Source organism: Photinus pyralis, unplaced genomic scaffold (assembly GCF_008802855.1).
Source record: "Photinus pyralis isolate 1611_PpyrPB1 unplaced genomic scaffold, Ppyr1.3 Ppyr1.4_LG8, whole genome shotgun sequence".
NCBI classification, from domain to species: Eukaryota; Metazoa; Arthropoda; class Insecta; order Coleoptera; family Lampyridae; genus Photinus; species Photinus pyralis.
This window is the reverse complement of record NW_022170819.1, coordinates 19968586-19995914: the sequence shown is the minus strand read 5'-3', so window position 1 is coordinate 19995914 and position 27329 is coordinate 19968586. Positions and strand designations below refer to the sequence as shown.

General features: G+C 39.1%; 4 protein-coding genes across 4 annotated transcripts; all 4 read left to right on the top strand.

The window, feature by feature from the left end:
• The first annotated feature begins 1019 nt into the window (after window positions 1-1019).
• On the top strand, window positions 1020-3063 carry LOC116179443. The gene is made up of 6 exons (XM_031499234.1): window positions 1020-1052; window positions 1226-1520; window positions 1571-2109; window positions 2154-2545; window positions 2593-2829; window positions 2874-3063. The coding sequence occupies exons 1-6, from the start codon at window positions 1020-1022 to the stop codon at window positions 3061-3063; spliced, it is 1686 nt and encodes a 561-aa protein (XP_031355094.1).
• Window positions 3064-6275: 3212 nt separating this feature from the next.
• LOC116178970 lies at window positions 6276-7478 on the top strand. The gene is made up of 2 exons (XM_031498639.1): window positions 6276-6336; window positions 6384-7478. Exon 2 carries the CDS (start codon window positions 6401-6403, stop codon window positions 7421-7423), a length of 1023 nt encoding a protein of 340 aa, XP_031354499.1. The 5' UTR covers window positions 6276-6336; window positions 6384-6400; the 3' UTR covers window positions 7424-7478.
• A 7728-nt stretch (window positions 7479-15206) lies between these two features.
• LOC116178309 (early endosome antigen 1-like) lies at window positions 15207-18819 on the top strand. The gene is made up of 2 exons (XM_031497774.1): window positions 15207-15414; window positions 15465-18819. The coding sequence occupies exon 2, from the start codon at window positions 15470-15472 to the stop codon at window positions 18731-18733; it is 3264 nt and encodes a 1087-aa protein (XP_031353634.1). The 5' UTR covers window positions 15207-15414; window positions 15465-15469; the 3' UTR covers window positions 18734-18819.
• Window positions 18819-26213, top strand: LOC116178310. The gene is made up of 6 exons (XM_031497775.1): window positions 18819-19363; window positions 19410-19454; window positions 19500-19559; window positions 19605-19826; window positions 25698-25859; window positions 25907-26213. The coding sequence occupies exons 1-6, from the start codon at window positions 18974-18976 to the stop codon at window positions 26180-26182; spliced, it is 1155 nt and encodes a 384-aa protein (XP_031353635.1). The 5' UTR covers window positions 18819-18973; the 3' UTR covers window positions 26183-26213.
• The last annotated feature ends 1116 nt before the right edge of the window (window positions 26214-27329 follow it).

The window sequence follows — 27329 nt, the reverse complement described above, 5'->3', positions numbered from 1 at the left end:
AGAGTACATACTGGGGGGTATTCCATACCGTTATATTCCACCCACACCCCAGACCCCCTCGGTGCTGTATTCCCCAAAACTGTCGTGAAAGTCCTGATGACTAAACGTTTTGGTAACGTTGACACGTCACCGGGGGGACTGGGGGGTATGAAGCATTTGTCATTTTCTGAAGACCCCCCGGTGGTATGCCTACGTTTGGTCATTTAGTCATCAGAACTCTCACGACCGTCTTGGGGAAGACAGTAGTATCGGGAGTATGGAATAACCCTAACCCAAAACGCTATCGTCTTGTTTTTTAGGGGAGTATACTGGGGGATATGGAATATCCCCAAACTTCCCTGTGCTACTGTGTTCCCCAACACTTTCACGAGGGTCCTGAGCACGGGGAGGATACCCCTTGACACCTTCACCTGAAGACTCTGTGAGAGTTCTAAGTGCAATCTGGAAAACGCTATCGTCCTGCTTTTTGGAGAGTGTACTGGGGAGCATTCTATACCCCCAGACCCCTCGCTGCTACTTTCTTCCCCAAAACTATCACGAGGGTCCCGAGGACTGAACGTTTTTTTGAGAATACAAGTAATAAGTTTCGACACACTTTTCGGAGGACTATCTAGCTGCTAAGGGTAATAGGGAAAGAGTTCGGGGGTGCTACTTTCTGTCCTAAAAAGTCTTGAAGACTGCGCGGGGGAGAACGTAGCAGCGGAGGGTCTGCAGGGCACGGAATACTCTTCGGTTCCTACTTCAAACGACTACCGTGAGAGGGGAGTATTAAATTGTCGAAGTGTGGGACCAAACGAACCACTTCGGGCACCCAGTTCATTTGGAGAAAAACTACCCTCCGCCGTTAAGCCTCCACATTTTTGAAACTTAAGATTTTGAGACACTTCAGAAAAATTGCATAGGCTCAACATCGGGTTTGCCATTAATGACTCATCTAGTATAAAAACAGTCACGTCAATCACTCAGGTAACCGCCCACTGCAAAACTTACGTCTTTTTCTTTACTTGGGCTAGATAGATATGAAAGTAAAAACTCAGGCGACCAGTTTTGCAGTAGGCGGCTACCTGTGATGATTGACGTGACTGTTTTTATACTAGAAGAGCAATAGTAGACCAAATTTCACTCCCAAGTCATAAATTGGGTCAAGTTGTAATCCATTATATTGAGCCAAACGTGAACTGTCTTAAATCTTAACTATGCAGTGTAATAGTTTCAAAAGTAATAGGCCCCTTTCTTACAGCTTACATTCGATAGTTTTACGTTGGGTCGCTTCGTGTCCTTTACTTCCGATGGTTGTCCGGACGGTGCCTTACAAATAACCGAATTAAATCGGCCACACGTCGGGGGATCCTGGTGTGGCACGTCTTGGTGTCCCGAAATCTACTACAGCGAAACTAAAAGCGTAACGATAACGGTTAGTCTACTCAGGCTGGCCAAGGATCAGAACGGTTACAACTTCGACTTTCGGATGGAGTACAAGCTATTGCGAAAACAATCGGCCACCGTTAGGTACGGTGGGGGTAAGTTTTTGATTGGCCCCTCTGATGCCTGAATATCGACGTGATTTTAGGCCAGCTCATAGTGGACGTGAACACCACGGTACCGTCAGTGGTGGAGCCTGAATCCGAGTACTACCTAGGCGATTTGATCGCGGGGACGTACTGCTCGAGAATCTATAGCGATTGTGATAGGAAGCGTTGTCGGCTACAGTCGCCTAATTTTCCCGGGCTGTATCCGCGTAACGTGACTTGCTACTACGCGGTGCGCCAACACGAAATACCCGAAGGCAAGCACGCGCTTATAACAGTCCGGCAGTCGAAAGGACAGCTAATCTCGATTCGTAGCCAGTCGGCGTTACACGGAACGGCAAGCACTAGAGAGCTGAAGGTGTGGAACGCGTGTGATGATGTCCAGGATTACGTGACCGTGTATGACGGTTACACGACGCGTGATCCTATCATACTCAAGTTTTGTGGAGGAGGCGAAGCCGTTCCGGAGGCGGTGTCGAGCGGACACGAGTTACTAATTGAATTTTCCACTTCTCCATTTGGAACGTTTTCGCATCCCATCCCCGTTCAGTCACTCCATGGTTTTCAGCTGGATGTGGAGGTACGTAGCCGATGATCATTGCAACGTTTCACGGACCCTTCCAGGTAAAATTCGTCGATCAGCTTTCCCCAATGTTCATAAAGCACAAAAGGAACTGCGAGTTTTGGATCAGGGGTACAGATAAAGGTATCTTGGATAATCCACTGCACTCACTCCCTGCCAACACCACGTGCTTGTACCACCTCCAAGGGATCGACACGTCCGTATCGCCTTCGCCGATTCCCTTCCGGCCGATATCCAGGTACCCTGAGGGAATTTGGAGACCGACCAGGCTACTGTTTCCACCGCCTCGGTACAGGGTATGGCTATCGGTTACCAAATTCCACGTGGCGGGTTCGAAGGACTTGCAAAAACAAGACCAGGAAATGTGCAGAAGTAGCTTGAAAGTTTGGGATGGACAAGTATGGACCGGAACTAATTGCAACGACTTATTCTGGTAAGCCGACACTTCCACTCTATTACAAACTTTACGTATTTCAACAGCAGCAAGGATAAGTTGAAAAACGTCCCGAAAACGAGCATGTCAGGGCCCTTAGGGCTCGGAAAAAACGTGACCCTTCTAGCGAGATATTGTCGAGAACATATAGCGAGAACGTGCGATCATTCCATGTTAGCAAATACCACCCGGTTTCCACGTCCGTGTTCATTAAGCGAGAGTTTCCTATCCTCCGGAGATAGTCTCACGTTAGAATTACAAGTGTCCGACTCGACGGCGTTGAGGTATAGGAAACTTAACGCGATCATTTCTGATTCTTTCCTTGCAGGCCGGTACAATTTCGCGCCTTGTACGAGTTCGTCGATTTGCATCAAGACGGCGAGCCTTACGGAATTGGAGCGTGTTCGAGGAAATTTACTACTCCCCTACAAAATACGCAGCAGAAGTTTCAGGCGCCACGCGATATATTCCTTTACGGGCGAGGCGGAGCGAAAAATTTAAGGTATGTGTTTACGTAGAATTTGTGCGCTAACTCCCACGATTTGTGCGTCAATACTAAGGAAAATACAAATTTTGACTTTAACGAGCGCTTTTCAGAGGATTAAAGGCTTTTGAAAGGAATAGGGAGCTTTCCAAACGCTTTTCAGCGCCTCTCAAAGCAATCTGTCATTCCATTACTTCGAAAATGGGGGGAAAAGACTTTATAATACTACAATCTAAAAAGGGCATTAAAGGCCGAGCCACACAGGGTGCGGTCTGCGATATTTGTATGCTATGTTAAGGCTCTGCCACACAGAAAACAGTTTGCGATACTTGTATTCTAGTAAACGCGGTCCGAAACTTCTCTTTTGGACAGGTACAATGCATTTTTCGAGGCATTTACGTAACAGATCTCGCAGACCGCGCTTTGTGTGGCAGGACCTTAAAATCACAGGAAATGGGTCTAAAACTGACTCTGTAAGGGAACATAGAATGCTCCCCAAAAAAAAAACCAAAAAATCTCCGGAAGCGCTAAACGGTTTCCACAACATTTTAAGTGGTTACAAAGTTTCAAGGGTTTTCTAATGCAATCGTAAGCTGTTTGAGTCTACTGTACACTTTTCAAGACCGTTTTATCCATTTTTTGCTTCAGTTTTTAGGCCATTCTGGGCCCATTCCAGAACGTATCTCTGAACATTTGCAGACAGTGGCGTACTTTCGCATGGACACGGGGGGCAGCATTTTTTGAAAACTAGGTCATATTACATATTATTAAAGAGTACACTTTTAGCGCATTTTTCAACATAGATGGATTGTAGCCACTTTCTCTGTCCGCCCGTCCGTCCGAGTCCTTAACTACTCCTACAGTTTTCAAGATAATTAATCGGTTCTCTGGCACCTGAGCGAACAGAAATCTTGGAGATTACGTGCATATGTGCACTCTGTTCAATGTCAACTTTTTTATTTACGAAAATGGTTTTTTGATATTTTAACCACAAATACTTCTAGTAAAGGAAACATATCCTATGCAGTAAAAATCAAGTATATAGTTATTACTGTGTGCCCCACGTTGGGCGCCAAATGAAAATGCTGCGGACTATGGCACCCATAAAACACCTGTCCAGCTAACTTTAAATTTTTGCTTGTCTGGCATTCACTATAAAAAAATCCTTGACTTCCAACTTTAATAATTGGGAAGAATTCCTCGAAGAATTCCAACGAAGTAGCTAAACAAAAATTAATTTAACGGGTCCGTTAACTTGGCCCCCCCACTGAGAGATTTCATAGTCGTATTATTTTGAAATGAATGCGCTCGTTATGCGCTCATATGCGCCACCGATAATAACTCTTGCGCCATTATCGTTTTTTAGAAATCCGAAAAAACATTTGGGGGGGGGCCAAGTGAACGTAGCCCCCCCAGTACGTATTTTGTCCCTTGTAACTAGGTCACCTGATACATTTGGTTATGCGCTCAATTGCGCCACTTGAATTAAAGCTAGCGCCATTACGGTTAAGCCGTGACAAATTTTCAAAAAGTGGGGGGGCCAACTTAACGTTTTTAAAAGTTACTTTTTTTAACCTTTTCATACGAAATTTTTGAAAATATTTTACGCTCGAAATGGCCTTCGGAAAGAACTCTTTGCGCAAATTTTTAAAAACCTAACTATTTTACTTTCCCAGAATCGTTTAACTAAAGCTTCCCAAAAAAACACCCTGTATAGTGTTTCTGAAACACTATAATGGCGCCAAGATTTTTGCGGCGCATTTTAGCGATGATGAAAGGTACGATGTAGTAGAAAAAACATGTTAAAAAACGTAACTTTTGAAAACGTTAAGTTAGCCCCCCCCCCACTTTTTAAAATTTTTTATGGCTTAACCGTAATGGCGCTAGCTTTAATTCAAGTGGCGCAATTGAGCTCATAACCAGATGTATCAAGTGGCACAAATACCGGTAGCAAAATGCGTTATGGGGGATTCCGTTCACTTGGCCCCCCCCAAATATATTTAAGGATATCCAAAAAACAATAATGGCGCAAAGATATCTTTTTACGGCGCATTTCAGCGCATACCTGAGAGTACAATTTCGTATGAAAAGATGTTAAAAAAAAGTAACTTTTAAAAACGTTAAGTTGGCCCCCCCACTTTTTGAAAATTTGTCACGGCTTAACCGTAATGGCGCTAGCTTTAATTCAAGTGGCGCAATTGAGCGCATAACCAAATGTATCAGGTGACCTAGTTACAAGGGACAAAATACGTACTGGGGGGGGGGGGGCTACGTTCACTTGCCCCCCCCCCCCAAATGTTTTTTCGGATTTCTAAAAAACGATAATGGCGCAAGAGTTATTAACGGTGGCGCATATGAGCGCATAACGAGCGCATTCATTTCAAAATAATACGACTATCAAATCTCTCAGTGGGCGGGCCAAGTTAACGGACCCGATGAATAGGGAGTTGGCAATCAAATTTTTCGCTTAGGAGACTTAAATACACTTTTTGATCAAATTGAGGTTCGCGTCCCTTGTGCCCTGTTAGTTCAGATCAGAATGATTTTACCAGTTTGACTCCGGGGAGATATCCTGACGCTGGAACCTTAATCTGCACCCCCCGATTCTGATTTGTCCCATATTAATATGTCACGTTTGTCGCGATGTCAGCTAATCCAGGAAATGTGGCAATCATTTTGCTCTCGTTGGAAAAATGAATATCTGCATAATCTTTATCAAAAAATTCACAAATTTCGCAATCCATGCAACGATCGGGGACATTGGAAATGATAATGATCCCGGGTAAATAATGATTATTTGTGTTTTACATATGGCGTTATACGGTTATCGTTTCCAGAGTCTCAGATCTATTGCGAAATCAGTGAATTTGTTGTTATTTTATTTATTTTATTAGTTAACCGACCGGACCCCAACCACACACTTCATATTGATTTATTTAATTTTGTATTGCGATAGGGAGTAAAGCTTCTGCAGATACTTTTCTGTTTATTTACCCCAAACGACCAAGCCTTTGTACGCTACAAATAATTAGTTGCTTACACAAAAATACGAAATTGGAATAATCAAAATAGTCATTACCTACACTCCCTATAGGTTTCGAGCGCTGTTGCCTTTCAGAATGATGCATAGGTATTTTCAACAAAATGGAATAACCCTCGTAACTAAATTCGATCTATATTTAACATTTATCTACATTATACACTTTGTGTGTTTAACGTTAAGATAAAAGTTGTTATCTCAAATATGATTTACCGTCTAGCCGCCATATTTAATCTATTAGATATTTACGGTTCGCACAAAAAACAGGTGAGTCCCTTTAAATAAATTGAACCATTGTTCAATTTTAACTTCAGGACCTAATCGCCGTAATATGGGCGGTAAAAATTCAAAGTCGCAGCTTCAACGTAACAAATCCATCTCGAAAATCGGCCGGAGCAGCCAAAGGGGACTGTTTCAGAAGTCCAAGTTGAAGTTGAACCAAATTCAGAGAAGATTAGACGACGACAATCGCGACCAAATCCAAGGTGAGCTGAATGCGGTCGAGGAAGAACTGGGCAGCATTTCCGAGGTGGTCAAGGATAAGCATCGGGAGAAGTACGAGGAAATCCTGCAACAGGTACGGGAGACGAGACGGAAATTTGACGAGAAGTTCAAGGTGCCGGTTAAAGAGGTGCAGGTATGTGAAGCTCTTCCGGAGGTGGTCCAAGTGCACGTTCCAGATCCGGAAGTAGTGGAAGTACCCCAAACCGAAGTGGTTGCACCTCCTGAAAGTCCGAAAATTACATCTGGCGTACCGATGTTGCCGGCGGAAGTGGTAGAAATGCGTCAAACTGAATCAGTTACTAGCGCAACTCCCCCTGGAAGTCCGAAAATTAAGTTTGGTGTACAGGTGATGCCCGTGGCGCCTCCTCGAATATCGCAGGAAATGTTGAAAAATACGTTGCCAACCAGTCCGATTGCCAAAGAAGAATTTGCGGAGATTAGAGCCAGCTATGTAAATTCGACAAGGTCTAAAACCATCTTCCGCTCAGCATCGATCGTCGAAGAAAACGGAGTGGTAAGAAACGTGCAAGAGATCAGTGTGGAACAGACCACCAGCTCGAACACGATCGATAATGTCCGCCATTTGGTTGACGAACTGGAGAATTCAATGAGATATTTTCACGGCACGAAAGGGGACTTTGAGTATGATCAGATACATGACAGGCTTGTACAGAATTTGGTTAAACTGGACAATTTCGACACTGATGATAATCCCGTTCTTAAGCAAGAAAAGAAGATTTTAATCCAAAGAATCCAAGAGTTACTGGGTATTTTAGATCGCCTGGGGAGACCTTTACCAAATCAGCCCATGGCAAACGAGGATAATATGATCCTCAGTACCGCCACTTAGTGATTGACGCTTTTTTTTTGTACGTTTTCTATTGAAATGCATGCTTTTCTTCTTTGATCGACTAATTATTTATATCACTGTTTGTGTGACTGTGTGTAGTAGGCAATAAACCCAAAAACGATGTAGTATGTCGAAATTAGGTTAGATAACAACATGTAACTAATGCCGTCTTTGCTAAATCGCGACTTTAAATCTAGATAACAACCCTTTCAGTGACACATTCGTAATCCGACCCATTTAGATTAGAAAACCTCAATAAATCAGCGAGAAAAGCTTTTGTAATTCGACAAGCGTAAAAAGTTTTCAATTTCGAATCGAGATTGAGAAGCGACAGTAGGTTAAAAGTATTTTCGCTTCTTCTCCGCCCTCAAGTTTATTTCGTCAATTAAATTAACATGCGCGAATGTTACTTGAAACAAAGTTTAATCCCCTTCTCTTCGGAAACAAAATTCTATCCGTTGATTTGAACTGATTCAGCGACGGAAGTGTCTCGTCTACATTTTGTTGCTTGCAAGTTTTAGGCGAAATTTAGAATAAACCCTTTTTTAACTAACAACCGTGCAAATTACACATTTTAAATGTCGACTGCGTGTTATTCTAATATTATTAGGGTGGCGGAAGTGGGTCACAATTTTCCATCGCATTTGCATTCGTTACTTCTTCCTAAGGAACACACTACCTCAATTTACAAATAAGAACGCATACTTAACCACCTTTTAACGTACAAAATGATGACGGCACCCTTCGTGAACTGTGAATTTGGTTCTTTGCCAAATTTTGGAAGTCGCACTACCGACCACTGCGCATGTCCACCAATTCTATTAAAAATCCCATAATCCAAATTGTTTTCTGAGTTGTTAACTCGAATGCCTTTTACTCTCCATGAAATTCCACAATTTGCAAATTTAGAAATCTGCCCAGAGCACAATTTCCTATCTTAAACATTGGATTCTCAATAAGGAATTCCGATTAATCACCCTCAAATTTCTATATCAATTGAAAGTTACCAGTGTGGCTGATCCGCGAAGCCTATCTTTTTTTTGATGCTACATGCATTGCAGTACTTCCTAGGAGAAGAGAATATGATCATTTGCTCAATGTTCATTTTTTTAATGGTGGCGTTAAGTGGTGTGCTTATACACTGTGTCCAAAACAATAATGTCTATCATGGTGATCACGAAAACTATAGATTATAGAAGATACCATGATGGTAAGATTACAGAAAAGTTGCCCAATTAAAAGGTTCTTATGATGCTATACGGTTACTTCCGAAGAGATGTCACAAAATCCAAAATTTGCGGATTTTGTTTTTATTTTTTTCAGATGTTATTTGAACAGATACAAAAAATACAAACACAAATTTTCCATTTTTCAGAAAACTTGTCCGATAGGTATCCTCGCATGATTATGGCGTTGTGCGCGAGTGCACCATTCTGTTGAAACCAACCGTTTCTAACTTTTGTTTTTTTTTTGTGCACCGTACATCGTTGTATTCGTAATTAAACATGCTACTCAATACAGCGTGTTATTTTTTACGGGCCATATAAAAAAATAAATTTAATGATTTCTCCGAAACGAAGCGTTCTAATAAAAATCTCTTTCATTGTAGAGTTCTTATAGTGGCAATGAAAGTGTTTTATTAATTTTTTTGAGCTACTTAGATCAGACAAAAATAAAAACAAAGTTTTTCTGGCATATCTTCGGAGATAATCGGAACTTTTTGGTTTTATATAAAACATGATAATTACTCTTCAAATGTGCAACGTTTCTTTAATTTGACCACCTTATGGTTTCCGAGATCCCCGTGATAGACACCCTTATCTTGGACACGGTGTATATCAAATATTGATTCATTTAATAATGTCTTCTTTCGAATTTCGGTTTAGCTCTAGTTAATGATCTTAACTTTTCGTTTTTAAATGCGACACTCTGTATATTTTATTTACATCGGACGCAGAATAAAAAACTCCATAAGAAACGTTATAGCGTTCCGGGATTTTTTACTTGCCCTTTACGTGGGTAGAGAAAGTGCAAAACATGCCCTAAATGTATTTTCTTGCAAAATAAGCAGTGGTAGAGGGTGTGTCTATTTTTGTATACAATGAAAGGGTTTAAAGGTAACTGAATTCGTATGCAAAATAAAATGTCGCTTTTCATTATTGGGGTATAAGTGAAATAATATTTTATTTATCGTTCCTACCTTAATCATCGTTTATTATTCAAAACACTTTGATTTTGACATCCCTTGATTTAGGCGTTCAACAACAATCCGTACTCGTACCAAAACAATCTTGTTTAGTCGTTCGCAAAGTTTTTTTTTAGCTTACGCTGTTTAACCTGCCTTGGCATTTAAATTTGTTCAAGTTTATAATTTTGTCCTCGACGAATTAAATTATCATATGTACCGCTGTGTATGAATAGCGGCGACAGCCACGCCCGAGGTGAATCTGTTGCGTATTTGGAAATATTCACACCAAAACTTCGACGACGGTCAAACTAAATTATGTTGTGATTGCAAGAACACTAAAGAAAGTTAAACCGGTTTCGGTATAAACGAATTAATATAGGCAATTGCAAAGTTAAGATCATTTAATAATAGCGAGGAACTCTCCGAAACAGCGCGCATATTTATGGAAGTTGAAGACTTGTTTAGTGCTACTTAATCTGGGCGAAACTGTTTATCCAATTATCAACATATTTTGGGGTGGTTTTCGAGCTTCCGTAAATAACGCGACTGCACATACCACGGAACGCTGACCTTGTCCTAGGGGAATTTTTTCTCTACGAGCGATTTTCTGGAGATTGGCGCTACTTCCCTAGCTAATACTGACGAGATAAAAGGTATTGTGATATTTGTGGGTTTTGCTGTAATTCAAGAACCTGTAAAATATTATAAAATTTTAATTTGTCACATTAAGTTTTCTATATTGTATATGTTTTGATGAGGTTTAACTGAGAGGGGGGGGGGGGTATTTCTTTTTAAATTACTATTCAAATACGGACATTACCCCAAATTATGGTAAGGGGATCAGAATCCTGGTGTATGTAGATCATCAAAAGGAGGAATCTTCATTTAGATATTTTTATTCAAAATAGGTACTTAACCATTTAGGAAATTCTGAGTTTTGTGATCGACCAGATTCAGTAGTAACTTTGAAATCAGATGCCCTGGATCAAAGAGCATTTAAAGATCAGTTCCATCCATGTGAGAGTCGATTAAGCTAGCTGGTGCAACTCGTATTATGATACATTTTAAAGTAAACAGTTCAAGTTTGGTAATTCACTGTTACAGCTTTCCCTTGGTGATTCAGACCTTTTTATAGCTTTGGAAACATTTAATTTTGGCAACATTTGCGAGGTATTGACTACTCCAGCCATTTATACGTTTTTTTTTAATGCAGCGGAGACAAAGTAAGCTGTGTGTGACAAATGACCAAAAAAAGCTTTCTACTTCGTAGTAAAAGAAGCAAAAATTGTATGCAAATGCTTTAATTAACGTGTTATAATCAATCAGACGCATTTATGCGGCGAGTCACGCAACTGATGACATTAAAGTATACCATACGCGTTTTTTATTGGACAGGGAATATCGCCCCTAATAAAGAATTGTACCTATTGGCATTGCGCTTTTCTGCAAGCATACGAAATTAAGATTCAAAAGGAAAAAAATCCTGTGTAATCTTCTAACAATGGTACCCATAGAATCTGTTTCATCTGGGTTCTTTAGATATAAACAGTGTATTACTCAATATTGCATCAGTTTTTAGCGCTATTGTTCGACCTTTTTCGCTAATTGGTTCGTTATGGTGTCGATGCGTGCCCCAAGGAAGGAGTTTTTACTAAAAAAAGTAAAAAATAAATTTGGACTATGCTAGTAAAGCCAATATCCTAAATCCTAACATGATAACAATACAGTCACACAAGCAAAACAGTGGGAAAGATTATTCCCTTATGTTGTTAATGAAGTCTTTAAAACACTAGAAGGCTTGCCAGCGACTCAAAATACTTTAGGAAAAGTCTTATATTTCTATGGTTATAGGTATGTACATATTTCAGGACCAATATTCTTATAAGGGAAACTTCCATACTATCGTCCTGGGTATTGTAAAATAAGTATGATGAATGTTGCGAACAAGAGATCACCGTTATTTTCAGGATTTCTTAATGAACACTTCTATAGGGTAGGTAGAGGAAAACTCCCTTTTTCTCAAAGCAATTTCCTACAACCAAATTGTTACTTATTTTACAATTGTAAATTGCATTTCACGAAACAAACGCCGATCAGAGTAAAATAGACAATAACTTAACAAGTGAAATTGAACTGGATTTTGAAAATGTTGCAAAACAATTATATTATAGATACTAACGTTTTGTGGGGATAACTTCTCCGACATCCTCAATAGCTTTTTAATCTTTTGTTTTTGGAAATACTAGGTTATATAAACAGCAATCAATTTATTAATGCCACGACGAGAATATACCACGCATCTTATTTGCAACCCAGAATTCAGCGTGGCACAATTCAGCATTACATTTTATTGACAACTGCAGTCTGTGATACCTAAAATTAATCTGTAAAGCGAGTGCCATTTGCATTTGTATCGACTAATTATTCTAATTACTCAGGCTAATCGATTCTCACGTTTCTCTCTGACAAACATGCTCAACATCAACAACATAATTATGAAACTGTTCATTTAGTTCTATTGTCGGATCAAAGTTTCTTGGTTTGTTTCCTTCTTTACCCTTTGGTTTCAGAAAAAATCCAAAAGTCCAACGGCTCAAACTGTAAATCAAAATCACCAATTGATTTATCTTCCATTGACACTGCTGTCTTCGTGATTTATTTCTAAAATCTGCATTAAGTTTTTTTGAATAGTAAACCGTTGTACCACGACGGTTCAGTACAATCTTTGAATATAACATTTTTATATTCAAAGGTACAATTAAATATCTTGATTGGACAATTTTTGAATTTTAAGCAAATTTCTTCAATCAATCAACTGAACCGACGTTTACCTATCGGAATACGAGGACAGAATGAAACGGACGGCTTCGCCTAAGGCTACGTTCACACAGGACGCTATCGCGCGATGAGCTATGAAATACTTTTCGATGCGAATTAATCGCAAGCAAATATCCTTGCCTTTTCTAACAAGTTGCGATGCGATGCAATCAATCGCAGGCCATCTAGGGCTATATTTACGACAGTAGTCTCATGTTTTGTGTACGAAACTTCGAAGGTACATACGTACTAGCAGAAAGTTCTCTATTAAAATAAAATGTATGGTAGTATCCAAATTAACTACTTAAACAAAAACGTTGTTTGCTGAATCTAACGTGCGGTTGGTAAAAACAAGTCGCGTACTTAAATAGGCGAAAAAAAACTGACTCTGAAAGAGAGGGCAGCACACTTAACATGAGATCAACTGATCGCCTTCGTCGATTACAGAATCTGTTTCACTTTTCTTTCTCAATAGACTAGTCACTTTATGTTTTCCCCCATTTAACTCTTAAAATTCTGCTAATGGACTTCTGAAATACCTAGCTAAAAAGTTGTAACGTTTGGTAAAGAGCATATTAGCTTAAAGTAAGTAAGTTAAGAAAAAGAAAATTTTATGGTGACAATTTTTGAGTAGTCTCTTGTATTTAAATCAGATGCAATATACAAGTTATATAGGGTGGATCATTTTCGCGTAGTAAAAGGTGAACTTTTAATAAACGCCCAGGTAGTACAGTTTTGGGATCAGGTATCTTCACTAATTTCTTCATACTCTAGTGCTATGGGCGCAAAATTGAATCATGGGAGTCATATATTGTATTGGGATATCCGTGGCTGAATTTAAAAACGCATTTCATTTAGTTATTTCGAAACATCCAGAGGAAGTACCAGAAGAAGAGAGGAACAATAAATAAATAAATACAGTTCCGATTCTTCGCTATATCATGTTGTTTCCTCTTCTCGTGCGGTTTGCAGATTTTGTGTCTTAGCAATACGAAGAGGGGGCCTCCAATTAACTTTTCTTCTGTTTGATGTGTGTAAGTTTCTCGTATGATAATCGACTGCTGACCTTTTTACATGTACTTTTTCGTCTGAAACTAATGGTACCCGATGCTGGAGTAGAGATTCCAATTTATGTATCTTCTGATGTGTTTTTTTGTACTAAATCGATTTTTCTGTTTACCATTTGTACTTATTGTGCCACATTGATCTCGTTTTATTAATTTGTTTAGCTGCATTTGTCTCAATACCTGATTTGATATATGTATTTTTCTCTTGCATTATGCTGCCGTGAATGATTTACTTCTTGTAATTGCCTATGTTATGCCAGGTTCATTTGTATAATGAAGGTTTTTTCCTGGCTGTGTGCCATTTCTCGTATCTTTTCTTCGTACAAAGCGCCTCGTTTTGATTCAATTTCCCTCACAAATATGTCTCACGTCTCAACACAAAGGAACCGCCGCAGTATAACACAACATAGGAGCTCCAATCGTACCACCTGGCTTTGTTACCGAGATTTGAATGTGGTGCGAAATGTACGGCATTTCAACATTTATTTATTTATTTATTTTTATGTATTACCCCTCTCTTGTTCTGGGCCCTCAAAAGGATTGTGTCCAATTACAGAGTGACCCGCATAATGCTTTTTTTAGAGGTGCCTCTGCAGAAGGTCTTAAGTTGTTTTATACTACTCCGGTATTTCTCTTACGAATTAGGAAAACTACAGGAAAACCTAATTCGGAGTAGCCGCCAGAATTTTAGATAAAAATTGCCTTTTTTTTGCATGTCCACCTTACTATTATGTAAATTACATATGACTTATTAAAGATTAGAATATAAAATCCAGGAAAACCAAGATATTTTGAAAACTATCAGAGATAGGTATAGGCGAGGGTATAGGACATTATTATCAAAAATTGAAGGTTTTGGAGGAGCTGAATGATGACAGAAAATATACAGGGTGTTCTATTTAAAAAAAGTGAGACTTTTAATATGAAATTTTGCAACTTTGGGCCTACCAAAAAAACACCCTGTAAGCTATATTTTTAATGTTTCATATGGTAGATGTATTTATTTGACTTTTACTTAACCCAGGATAAGATATAAAACCTGGAATCAAAATTTAAGTAATAATTTTGACAATATATGCTGAAGCTTGCAAATGCCCAATTTTTTCTTAAAACTTGAATTATCTTGAAAACTACTAGCTTTTCGGATAATAACCATATAATAAAAAAGGCGTACACGTAGAATTCACAAATGCATTCAAATACAGGGGGTTCTATTTTAAAAAAATGTACCATTTTGGCGCCCTACTTTGTGGGCGCACCCTGTATAATTCCAAATATTTTTTAAATGCAGAGAATATTCAACCATATCATAATACAAAAGCACTCTATCGAAAAATCTTATCTTCTAGGCATGCAGACGCCACCACAAGTGGAAAAATTTTTATAATTTTGGATACCATGAAAAGCTTCCTTAAAAAAAGTCGTTTTGAAGGTATATTCAGGGTTTCAGACAAAATGTCTACCCTGTATATGTAAAGGGATCTGAACCCAATTACCACGTGTTTTGAAAAAATTAGTAAATTTAAGTCTTTTTCTAAAAATGGAGAAAGTAGTTCAGTTTCTTTTAGTTAAATCCCAAATGGAAATAGCAAAGGTATTGGTAGTTATAGGTATAAATTAGCAACATTTCTGAGGATACAGCAAAATAATCTACTCATAGTAGTCCAATCCAAAGAGAATTTTACCAAGTAGTTTACTGACACAAAAATGTGCCCGATTAATAAAACCAGTCACCTACAACAACGTGATACTACAATCTTATCTTTATTAAATACACCTAATACGAGATTATCGTTTAAACGCGTTACTCATAACAATATTGGCAACGAAATTTTTGTAAAGTGTGTAGTACCTGTAGGGTTTTGTAAAAAAACTGTGGCAAACAGTCATGATTTGAAGTGTCTTAAAGAATTTGGAAGGTAAATGCTAGATGTGTATTCGTGCTAGCTAAGGTATGTGAAATTTTTAGGTCAAATGGGAGCGGCACAATCACAAGAAGCTCAACTGCGGCGAAATTCCTCCTCTAGGAAATCGCCAAAACGTGATGACTTACAGACCAAATTTGACGCGATAGAGAATGTGAAAACAGAAATCGATCTCTTCGGTGGTAACCGACAAAGCGAGCGGTATTCGCAAATTCAGGAAACTCTGGCGAGTATCTCGAAGGACTTTCAAGAGAAGAAACTCGCATCGTCAAAACCAAAAACACGGAACAGATGCGACGACGGTTTAGGCGACATACAACACTGTTTAAAGCGCTTAGAGACTCGAGTGGATTTCAACGAACACTCGCTGGACTCCGCCGCTGTTGAATCGCATTCTTTCATTCAATCCTTCGCTCCGCATCAACAGGCCTCTCCAATGAGGGATGAAATTGATATTGCCAAAAGCATCAGCCGAATCGGACAGGAGGCGGCAAAACTAGAACACGATATTGAGCTTAATATTGAGTGGAGTGATCAAAAATTGTTCGAACAAAAAATTCAGTTTCTATACAAGGAACTGGATTCAATCTTCGTCGACAATCGGACACCTTTGGGCGAACAAAAGGCGAAAATTGCAGATAGACTGGCAAAGTGCAGCAACCAATTGAAGAGAGCCCAATCAGATATGCGTAAAAGTAGAACTGAAGAAGCGCTGCATATTTCAGATAAACCGAGAGAGACGCTGAGTCGAATTGAAGAAGACACTCAAAAGTTGGAACGCGACATAAAGCTCTGTATTGAATTGGACGACTACAATCAACTTAAGCTACTGAAAAGGAAAATTCAACTTCTCTATACTGATTTAGAAATGATTGTTGTCGAAAATCATACTCCCCTAAGCGAGCAAAAGGCGGCGATTGGCAAACGACTGATTAAGTATAATAATCAAATTAGAAAAAACAAGCGGGGAAATTTACAACAGTTGGAGAACATCGATAAGAAAGTGGAACGGTTGGGCGCCGAGGCGCTCTTGTTTGAAGGAATTGGAGGCGATATTAAGTGCAAGAGTATACAACAGGAGTTGGAGAACTACTGGACTATGGTATATCCTTTTGAATGCGTTAATGACGAAGAAAAAAATAAGAAGGCGCATATTGTGGCAAAAATTAAAAATACCATGGACGAGTTGGCCAAGCGAGTCGAAGCAAACCGACGAGAATTTGAAGCTCTTGGTAAGTTAACCGAGCAATCTACCAAGATCAACGAATTACAAGGAAAAACCACCAATTTCGTAGGCAGAGCGAATGATCCAGCCTTTGGGAAAATAGACAAGGAGCTCAGATTCCTTTGGACTGTACTTTCAGAAATTGAAGACGTAAGCGAGAAGGTTCGAGGAAAAAAAGGAGCCGCTATTACTCAGATCCAAACCGCTTTAAATACGCTAAATGAAAGGGCCCTCTGCCACGAAGAGGCGAGGATTCCAGAAGAGACGGAGGAATCTATACTTTTGAACAAAGTGAAATCTTTCGAGAACCAGTGGAATGGGCTGAATCATAATTTACAGGTGCACAAAATCAGTTCGGATGTTTCCAAGTTAATTGTGGATGTTCTGAAGAGGGTCTCGAATGGCACCGCACAAAAAGTGAACGCTTTAGATGTCATCGAAAAGCGTCGAAGTACCGGTAGCCTTGTAACCGTAAAAATTTTGGACACGGTTGGTGAGGTTAAAAGGCTTCCACCTCCTGTCGAAACCGAAATAAAAGCGCAACCTGCCGTCAAAGCGATCGGTGAAATGCAACGCATTGGACTGCAAGCCAAAGCTATACTGCAGGAGATACGAGAATCTAAATGCACGAAACACGACAAAGAATACGAACGACTTCGCAGCATGTTGGAGGAATGCAGAAGTTCGCTCGAAAAGATCGATTACAATAAGAAGAGCGATACCATCGAAAGTAACAAGAGGCGCGCCCTGAAAACTATAATGGAATCCATCCGTGTGCTCGAAGAGAAACCTTCGAAAAACTCCAAGGCTTGCGAGGTAATGGATATTCACGCAGAAATACAATATTTCCGCCAACAGATCAAAACCTTCACCGGAGTCACGAAAGACTTAAACTATAGCAAAATCAAGCAGGGCCTCTCGGACTGCCTGGTCAAACTGCAACTGATCGACGACGATCTTGCAATTAAACAAGACAATATACGACAAATACAGTTCTACCACCAAGAGCTCGAAACAAAACTGGCGGAGAACCAGGCGAAAGTTAAAATAAACAAGGAAATTGCGGATGCGAAGCGTCAGATCGCGCAGGAAACCAAGAACGTAATCGAGGACGTGCAAAAATTGAAGTCGCAAGTTGAAAGATTCAGCGGCGTCTATGACGGACTGCAATTCCAGCAAATCCAAGAGAACCTCAACAAGTGCAGCCGGAAGTTGGACGGCATCGATATTGTCGGCGACGAGAAGCTCGAAAATGCCAGAACGCAAACCAAACAAAAGATACAGAAATATCTGCAGGTTCTCGAGGAACGGTCTTCGAAACCGGAGATCGTGCCGGAAAGTTCGCCGCATCGTAAAATTAACGTGCTTAGGGATCGATTGGTCGACATCAAGGTGAAGACGGAGGAGTTCGATGGAAAGTACAAAGATGCGGGTTACGCGAAAATTGAAGAGGAGCTGGCGAGATGCTTGCAGGAGTTGAAAGTCATCGACGATAGGGGTCATAGGTCGATTGTGCTTAGTAAGGAGCAGTACGAAGAGTACATCGTCAAGCTTCTTCAGTACTTTGAAGATAAGACGAAGACGAGTGAGGCTGACGAGGAAATCGCTGACCCGTCCGAGGAGTTGGCGGCGATCGGACACGAGGTGGCAGATTTGAAAGGAAGGATTGATGCGGGGACTTCTGACTTAGCAAAGCTGCAAGAGAAAGGTGATTTACTGCGCGAGCAGTTGGCGAACGTTAATGCGGGTGACGCGAGCCATAAAAAGCAGCTCTTGGAAGATTTAGAAGGTTGTAAGCTTTTGCTGATGAGAAAAAGGCGAAACCAAGAGAAGTTTGATCACGCTTGGAAGAAGATTGTGGAGGTGGCGGACGAAGTGGAACGATTCGTCGGTGTTAAGAACGATAAAAACTATTGCCGGCTCGATGAGGTGCTGATTCAGCTAATGATGGAGTTGGACAAAATCGACTGCTCGGGAAATTCTGATATGAAGGTCGCTAAGCAGCAGGCGATGCAGATGATACAGAAGAGCATGGCAACTTTGGATCGGAAAGCGTCCAGTAGTTCTTTCAGTGCAACAGTGGTTTGACTTCCATTTCATTGCTACTTGCTATTTACGTGTTTGTATTATTTTGTCATTGTCAATTTGGTACGATTAAAAATTATTTAAATATTCCTGTTGTCCAGAAATGACAAGCTCCTGTCTATAATACTTCGCTAATAGATGGCAGTTGGAATTTACTAGCTAGAACTGTATCTAATCTTTATTGATAAGTTTTACAATCGCATTCTTAGACAATGTGGTAATTGAAGCCAGTCCCAGTTAAACATGGGTGCTAAATTATGCAAGCGCGGATCTTATGACTTCGAAAAGCATCTTAAAAGCTCTAATAAATTGGAAAGAAGAGCTATTTCGTTTATATCTTTAACGGCTAGTGAAATTTATGGAGACATCGTTCAAGATTATTATAGTGTGCCCCAACTACACGGCGAACTAAAGGAGGTACACCCAGCTCCACCAGTCACTAAACGAATAAAACTGTTTCGACATGGTCGCGTGACGTCGGAATCGACGAGTATCAAAGAATCTGGTCCACAATTTCGCACAGTTCAGGATCCTAGACCTTCATGCCACACCATCTCCTCGGACAACGATATATTTTATGATGCAGTGGAGTACTACGATACGATCTCGTTCACAACTGAATTTGACAATGCTGTAAGTCGTCACCTAGTTAAAGTTAATTTCGATGGACTTATTTTAGGCACTAGCAACCCTAGTCGAAAATACGAGCGATCCAGTCAAACACGTAAGTCTGATAATCACAAATTCAAGTTTCACCCTTATGTTTTAGAGAAACTCTTCCCAGAGTATAGTTGAGAGGGAACTGGAGAGCTCTTTAGAAGAAGACCGAGTAATTTACAAACCAAGTTTCCAAAGTATTGTATTCTCATTTTAGCTGCATTGTGAAGACAGTATTCCCAAGAAAATTTTTCATTCAACCCCCGACATTCTGATCCATTCGCTTGAAGCAGTGGAGCAACATAACTATGAAGAAATTAGGATCATTCAAACCAGTGTTACCGTGAGGAGAAGTGATAGTGAAGAAATAGTACATGTGGCAGAGAAAGTGAAGAATGGCACATCGAATAATGCCAGTGAAGACGAGCTATTGACCAGGGTAATGATTTATGCGCATTCGTATCTGATGTATCAGAAGCCCTTTGTCACAAAGACGCCCTTTGTCACAAAACCATATAATCCTTCGTTAAACCGGGACTAGAAAACTGGTGACCCCCAAAATATGTGTAGACTTAAATATCAGTAAATTGAAGGGATCCTCTTTCCAGTTCTGATCAATTTTTCCAAAACATGTTCACTCCATTCTCCAAGACGAATAAAAATTGATTTCTGGGATTTAAAGACTGCCCGAATTCTACAATATGTAACCCTAATATCCAAATCAAGTAAGGGTTTGGAAACCAAAAATACATAAGATCAACCATATTATGCATATTTTATGTTGCCGTATAGGACATTAATTGCTCTTTTCAAGTATCTTAAAAAACCATGGGCGTATTTGAAAAACAAAAGTTACATCTATTTCCGGTTGATCCGGACGCGATACCGGAAGTTCAAATATGCAATCGGATATTGAGGTGCCCTTTTTATTTCAAACGTCCTGTATATTGTGACAAATAGACAATCATAGTCAGAAGGTCTTAAATAGCGATAGCGTAGATATAGTGCATAATAAAAAGCTTTCATAATCCAATGGAAATTGCAAAAAAGCGCTGGGAGCATCTAACAAGGAAAAATATTGGCTCCACTCAACGCAGAAAATAAAGTATTGCTGTGTGCAATGGCATGCGGTCACTATGCCGCTCACAAAGCACTTCTCCAGCTAGCTTAAATCAAATCAAAATTAGAACTTAAAATTTTACAGTCTCTCCTCGTACACATCGGGCATTTGTTATAAGGAAAAATCCCAATATTTACTTAAAATTTCGCAATTTAAGAGACTGGGTGGCTTCGATTAACTCGAAAATTCCAAAGAATTTATTTCGCAAATTTGTATCAACAGCTGAAATAAATCTTGGACACGAATAGAAAAATTTGACGAAAACTCTGTCTGATTCGCACTTTGGGTTCGAATAAACACACAATTAATTGATTGACGCATGAGGGAATTAAAGCAAAATCCCTGAAAGATAGAAAGCCTTAGAAGACCTATTTGGACATATTACCCCCACGCAAGCGGACGACCGTTAAAATAAGGAATCTTATATTACTTACAGTTTTTCCTTAATAATCGGTTTTAAAAGGTTTGCGATACTAGACGCACTTAACGCACACACAAATGCTGTCAGTTTATGAACTTCATTTTGCTTTATACGAACTAGATAAGAAACAAAACTAGCTTGATGAATAAGATGAAAAATTTTCGGTAGCTGTTCGTACGGTAGAAACCTATAACCTTTAATAACAAAAGGTCTGACTGTAGTACAACTGCTTGCTTTTTCAACTGGACGAAACTATTTTCCGAAATTGGGCAACACCCGTTAAACTTCTCACACAACCACATTTATTATAAAAATCACTCTAAAACTAAACAAATAAGGCCGACTACCCCAAAAGTTAGCGTAAAATGTTTTACCGGCTCCTCGACCGTGGCAAAACCAGCCTCGTTTTTCAGTTGATTCCTATATTTAAAAGACCACTACTTCCTCTACACCATAATCTCCTTTTTTATGAATTTTCCAATACACCGGCAATCACAATTAGACTTGAATCACGCCAGCCTAGACAGAATGCGCCAAACGTCCCCACTTATAAAACGCACAATTCTTCGTAACACCTGCATCTCTTAACAGTGATAAAACACATGCGTTGATTAATTTCGCTTGATAAAAAAAGCTTCTTATCGCAAACGACCAGATGTAACCATACTTCTAACTTCTTAACAATTTACAAATAAAATAAAATTTAAACAAAAATTACGCAACTACACAAATTACTAAAAGAAAAACAAACAATGGAATACAAATTCAAGTAAAATAAACCAACTCCGTGCTTATTCGTAACTAACCCACCAGATTTATACTTGAAAATTGAAATTATATCACTTACAGGATTCCCCAAACTTATTGAAGGTGCTGACGTGACGTAGTTTACACAACGGTATCTTGCGTAGGAATCTGTTTTGACAGAGATTTCAATATCGATGATCCATACATACTCTTATATCACCATTTGACTTCGGGGGCTGTGACTATGGGATGTACCCAGTCAGTAGCTAGAGTAACAAATTTCAAGGTTCTAGCGCATTTTTTAAAAATTGGTGTTATCCTTCATGGTACCTACTCTAATGAAAGGTCTCAACGAAAAGAATTAATTTCTACCAACCATAGCCCTCTTCCTGAATCCATTATCGTGATCGGATATGATTCCTTATATCTCAAGAACAGATTGTCGGAGGGAGGCTCTCCCAAACGACAATTGCGACATCGGGAAGGCCCGTGTGGCGCAGTTAAAGTTTAAGCTTGACTGCTCTACTATGGTGGGTTGGGTTGGTAGAGCAGCCCTTGGCTGATACCCCGCTGACTCAAAAATAAAGACCAAATGACAAAATCAAAATAAATCCATCGGTAATGTCAAAACTTTAAGAGCGAATATCTGCAGAACGAAGTTTCGGAGGAGGGTACGCTCAAAGGGCGGCATGATGCTCTAGACGAGACACATCTACTGATGATGTAAAAACTTAATTGTGAATATCTCGCAAATGTTGGGGGAAAATGCAATATTTCGGAAAATTTCTCTTAGGGATTAATTCTTCTTGCATTATATTGCGTAGATATATTTAAAAAATATTATTATCATCTGCCACCTTTTTTTAAATGAAAATTATTAGTTTTCAACTGCTCCAGGGCCCATTCAACGAAAACACGTCGTTGGCTATGGCCGCCGACCTTCAGTTATTAGTTATATTTACAGGGGCTGAAAATGAATTTTAATCTCTACGGCACTGGTAGTATCATTATTGTATATGAAATTACGTGTAATAAAATAATTACTACCACGGCTAGCTCAGCAATTAATAACCTTTAATGATTCTTAACTTGCGGAAGGTTGGCTCTTTTCTCAAATAAATCATGTAAACTAACTTGTTTGGTACAAATAAAATCGTTCCAATTCCACTTTTCTTTATTTTTCGTAATTTAAAATATTATCTCCAACACCTGGCACATTTTCCTAGTAAAAAAACAAATTTAAATACCTCTGTATGCTAAATAAAATTTAATCCACACAAATGGTGTTAAAGAATTTCAAGGTCAACTCCACAATTAATGGGCAAACAAATCACTAAAATGTTTGGTTTGGGTTAGCTTATCACTCATAAAAAATACGTACATTTCCCACTTCCGTGGGTCGACCTCTTCAGGAATGCTAAATTTTCAACGAATTTCAAACGAATTCTTTATTTTCCATCACATATATTATTTTAACACATGAGCAAGAAACAGATGGTATAACAATTTGAAGTTGTTGGTGAAATTGGTTCAGAAACTTCGTGAATTCAACTGTACCGCTTTCGGTTCGAACAATGAATCTCCACGCGATCTCACATGATTCACCTCAAAAGCTAGGAGAGGAGTTTTGTGTTACGTTATTTAAAAATTTTCGCGTTTAGGTAACGCAGTTTTGCCTCGAAAGTTTAGCTAATAGTGTCGCTCTCCCACCAGATTTTTACTTATGTACTCAGCGGCTCCTACACCTGAAACGGTTCCAACGCAAAACCGATTTTGGTTATGTTTTTTGTGCATGTGAAGGTACCTATAGTAGAAACGCCGTCCTTCATACTTTACGACAGTTTTGAAAACTTGCAACGCTGTAGCGTTTCGATTCTTATCTGTAAATCGTTTTTATCTTTCATTATTATGTATACGTATAAATTTTTCTATACCGGCAAATTTGCAAATTTTTAAACAAAAGCGTTCCAAGCCAGGAGCGACCACTTGTTACACTCTTTTTTTAAATTCGCACGAGAGGGATAACTTATTGTCAAAAATGTGTATATTTTAACATATTCAAAATCCCCATTAATCACGGCCCGAGAAATCAGTCAAAATCCAAGATGGTGGACGAATTTTGTATTTTTCAGTAAAAAATTTAGAACTTGGTCATTTCAATGAAATGTGGCAAAAATGTTTAAAACACAAAGATCAAAGTACACCTACAAAAAATAACCACTGACTTTATTTTTTTTTCAAAGTGACGGCGATTTAAATATTTAGCTATTTAGTTTTAAAATATTAATATGACAGCCATTTTGAAAATAATGGAGTAGATTGTTTTTTATACCTTTCTTTCGTATATAAATAAGATTATGATAGGTATAGATTACTCAAATTAGGTCCCTTGCATCAGAGAAAACCTTATTACACATTAGACTTAGAAGAACCAAAAAAACATTCTTTCGGTAATTACATTTCATGGCACCACAGACGGTTATGTAGTTACATCTTACTGTGCGTTTTCGGCACAAATATTCTCGTAGGCTATTGTCACAGTATATCCTTCTTTTATACTGTGCTATGGTACTTGACAGCTAATTTCGTTAGGGGAAGGTTCTAGCGTGAACGAAACATTTTGCCTTTGATATTTATCAATAGGTAATATTTCTATACCTAAGGTTTAGTGTATCATCTGGATTTCCACCAAAAATACATACCATTAACGTCTTTTCAAATTGTGCAAGTTCACGAAAGTCAGTAGTTATTTTTTTATATTTTTATCCGCATCTGCTAGGCCAGCAAGTTTAACCCTCCACGTGTTTTCTCGCGGAACAGGTTTTTTTAAGCCATTTTTACGGTATGCCACCCTGTTATGTTTAGTTATTTATTGGGTAGCTTAAAAGGCGTTAAATAAACAAAAGGTTACTATGATTGGCAGGGCCGGATCTACATAGTTTTCGCCTATGGGCCCCTCGACCCCCAAACCAATTAAAAAAAATTATTTTTTACTAATTACAGAAAAGTACAATTTTCTTTCTCCTAATTTGCTCAGATTAATTTAATTAGTAATAAAAACATTTGTTATATTAATTTGAGATTTATAAACTGTTATTGAAACAAAGTATAATATCTGTAACCACTGAATAGTATTTCAGAGAATTCAGAGAAGCTATTATTAGTTATAGTTATATTAGAGCTAACTCTAAAGTGCAAATTAAGTAAGAGTTTGGAAACCAGAGTAATACATAATAGAAATAAAGTGACGTTAATAAATATTTCTTTGTATGCCAATAATTCGTAACCATATTCGATTCTAAGGGATTGTCTAACCGGCATGCAACAATTTAGCAACACATTGAAAAATGACACGTCATGGTGGGATTTTTGCCAAAAACCCGCCCCGATTGTAGTACTCTAAGATCCGGTTACAATCCTTTTTTTGTTTCCTAAAAGTCAAAATCCACTAGCAAGGATCGTAAGCAACTGGATTTTGAGCAACTTCCGATGGAAAGTTGTATATTCCTTTAAAAGCGACTCTCTCATATTAAACTGTTACGTTATTTCAATTGTGCACTTTTTCCCGGGAAACATCGGACTACCCGCTACTCTCATATAACACTGCAATAATTACATAATTACAACACGTCCCGTTCCCCGGTCTAGTCGTTCTGGAATAAGATATGTTTTTAGTTTTCTAAAGATTACTTCACTTGCTGCTATTGGACTGTTTTCTGTATTTTTAAATGCACCAAAAGGTTCCCTGACGATTCCAGAAATGTTTTGCCTATTTTAAAGTCGTTACTGTGGTAGTATTGCAGTCCATTGAAAAAGAAAGGACCAAAGTGGATTAGTAAATCCTACGTCACTTTTTCATTCATTTCGATCTTGGTATTTCTTCATAATTTCCTCCCCATCAATTATCTACCTTCTACGGCAAAAGTTTAGAATAAATTCGAGCAACAATACCCAAAAAAATATAGTACTAATTCCTTATTTAAAAATGCGAGCAATTATAACATCCCAGTTTTCTGCGATAGGTTGTTCCTGAAGTCGAGAAGGCAAAAGACTTAGAAGGAGTAACCGAATATAAATCCGAACCACTGAATGATCTTCAATCTCGTTTTACTGAATATGTAACATCCAAACCAGATATTTGTGACCACTCAAGTTTCACAACAGAATCCCAGATGGAGAATTTGGTAAGCCTATGCAAAAGATTCTACGCCAATTTAAGATTCCCTTTCAGACTACCAAAATTGAGGAAAGATCTGAATGGATTGATGAAAACAATATCGTATTACGATTGAAAATGATAGCGCAAGAAGTAGCTCGCTTAAAAACTGAGATCGATGGAGAAATCGACTACGTTAACTACTACCAAAACTTAATGAAAGTCATGATGGACGTCAATGCGATTAAAAACGAAGAATTTGACGAAGAAGTGTTTTCGCTACAGAACGAGACACTGGCCGAAATTCGCGCCTGCTTGGAGGCTTTAAAGTTAAAAAAAGAGCATAGGTAGCCTCCCCAGTTGAACAACATGTAGTATTAGTTTAATTGCTGAAAATAGTGAACTATATTCTTATCTACCGTAAACAATCCTTATCAGACGATAAAACGGTTTTATTTGTGATAACCTCCGTTGTAAAAAAACATTCGTTTTCTTATAATACCGCGAGATTCGCTCTGTTTGTTAAATCAAGTTGAATCATTTTAGTGCAGAAAATGGGAGGGCTATTCTCGACATCGTACGACGTTCAAAAGGTAGGGCAAAACGTAAAGGGTGCAAGCAAGAAGAGACCGCCGAGCAGTGTTAGTCACGAGATTAAAACAACGGAATCCGGGAATAACGTGTTTGCCAAGAGTGACATTGAGATAATCGGCCCCATAAACGAACTTGATGACGGCGGAAAGAAGGAAGACGCTAAAACGGTACGTATTGATGAAACTAAAACGGAAGTCTTCGAGCATGCCGAGGTACGCGAAGATCCGCCGCCGCCGCAAATTAGTCCCGAGGAACGGAAGAAACAGGAAGATCTGATGATGGCCATGGTTAGAGGGGAAATTCATCCTAGGGATAGTGTAAGCGAGGACGCGAATGTTATCGTTAAAACGATCGGGTCAATTACCGCCCTTGAAGCTCAAGCGGAATTGGCAAATTGCTCGCCATCGGTAGACGAGGAAAATGTAAGCACTCCCGAAGAAGTAACGGAGAAGTCTAGTGTGACTGAGGATCAGGACGTGATACGACAAGTGGTACAGGTACAAGTTAATAACGTGAGCGAAGAGTTAACAACAGCGTCAAGTACACAATTAGATGAGGAATCAACAGTGACCAACAAGTGTATAGACCCAAAACCGAGTTTGATAGTTGCCGAGGAATTAAAATGTGAAAAGGAGGTGGTATCACAGATCACAGATTTAAATGTAGATGAAAAGCAGCCAGGGGATGAAAACAAGGTTAATGTGGCAGCTAATGTAGTTGTACATGTAAGGGATGAGGCGGATCCAGATAATGAATCCCTTGAACCGCTAACTCAATCAACAGAAGCCGTCGTCGTCTCAGAAATCAAACCAGAAGTGGATAAAGCGGCTGGTTCACCGACAGAAAACAAGGTCAATGTAGCAGCGAACCTAAATGTACACGAAAGGGAGGAGGTGGATCCAAG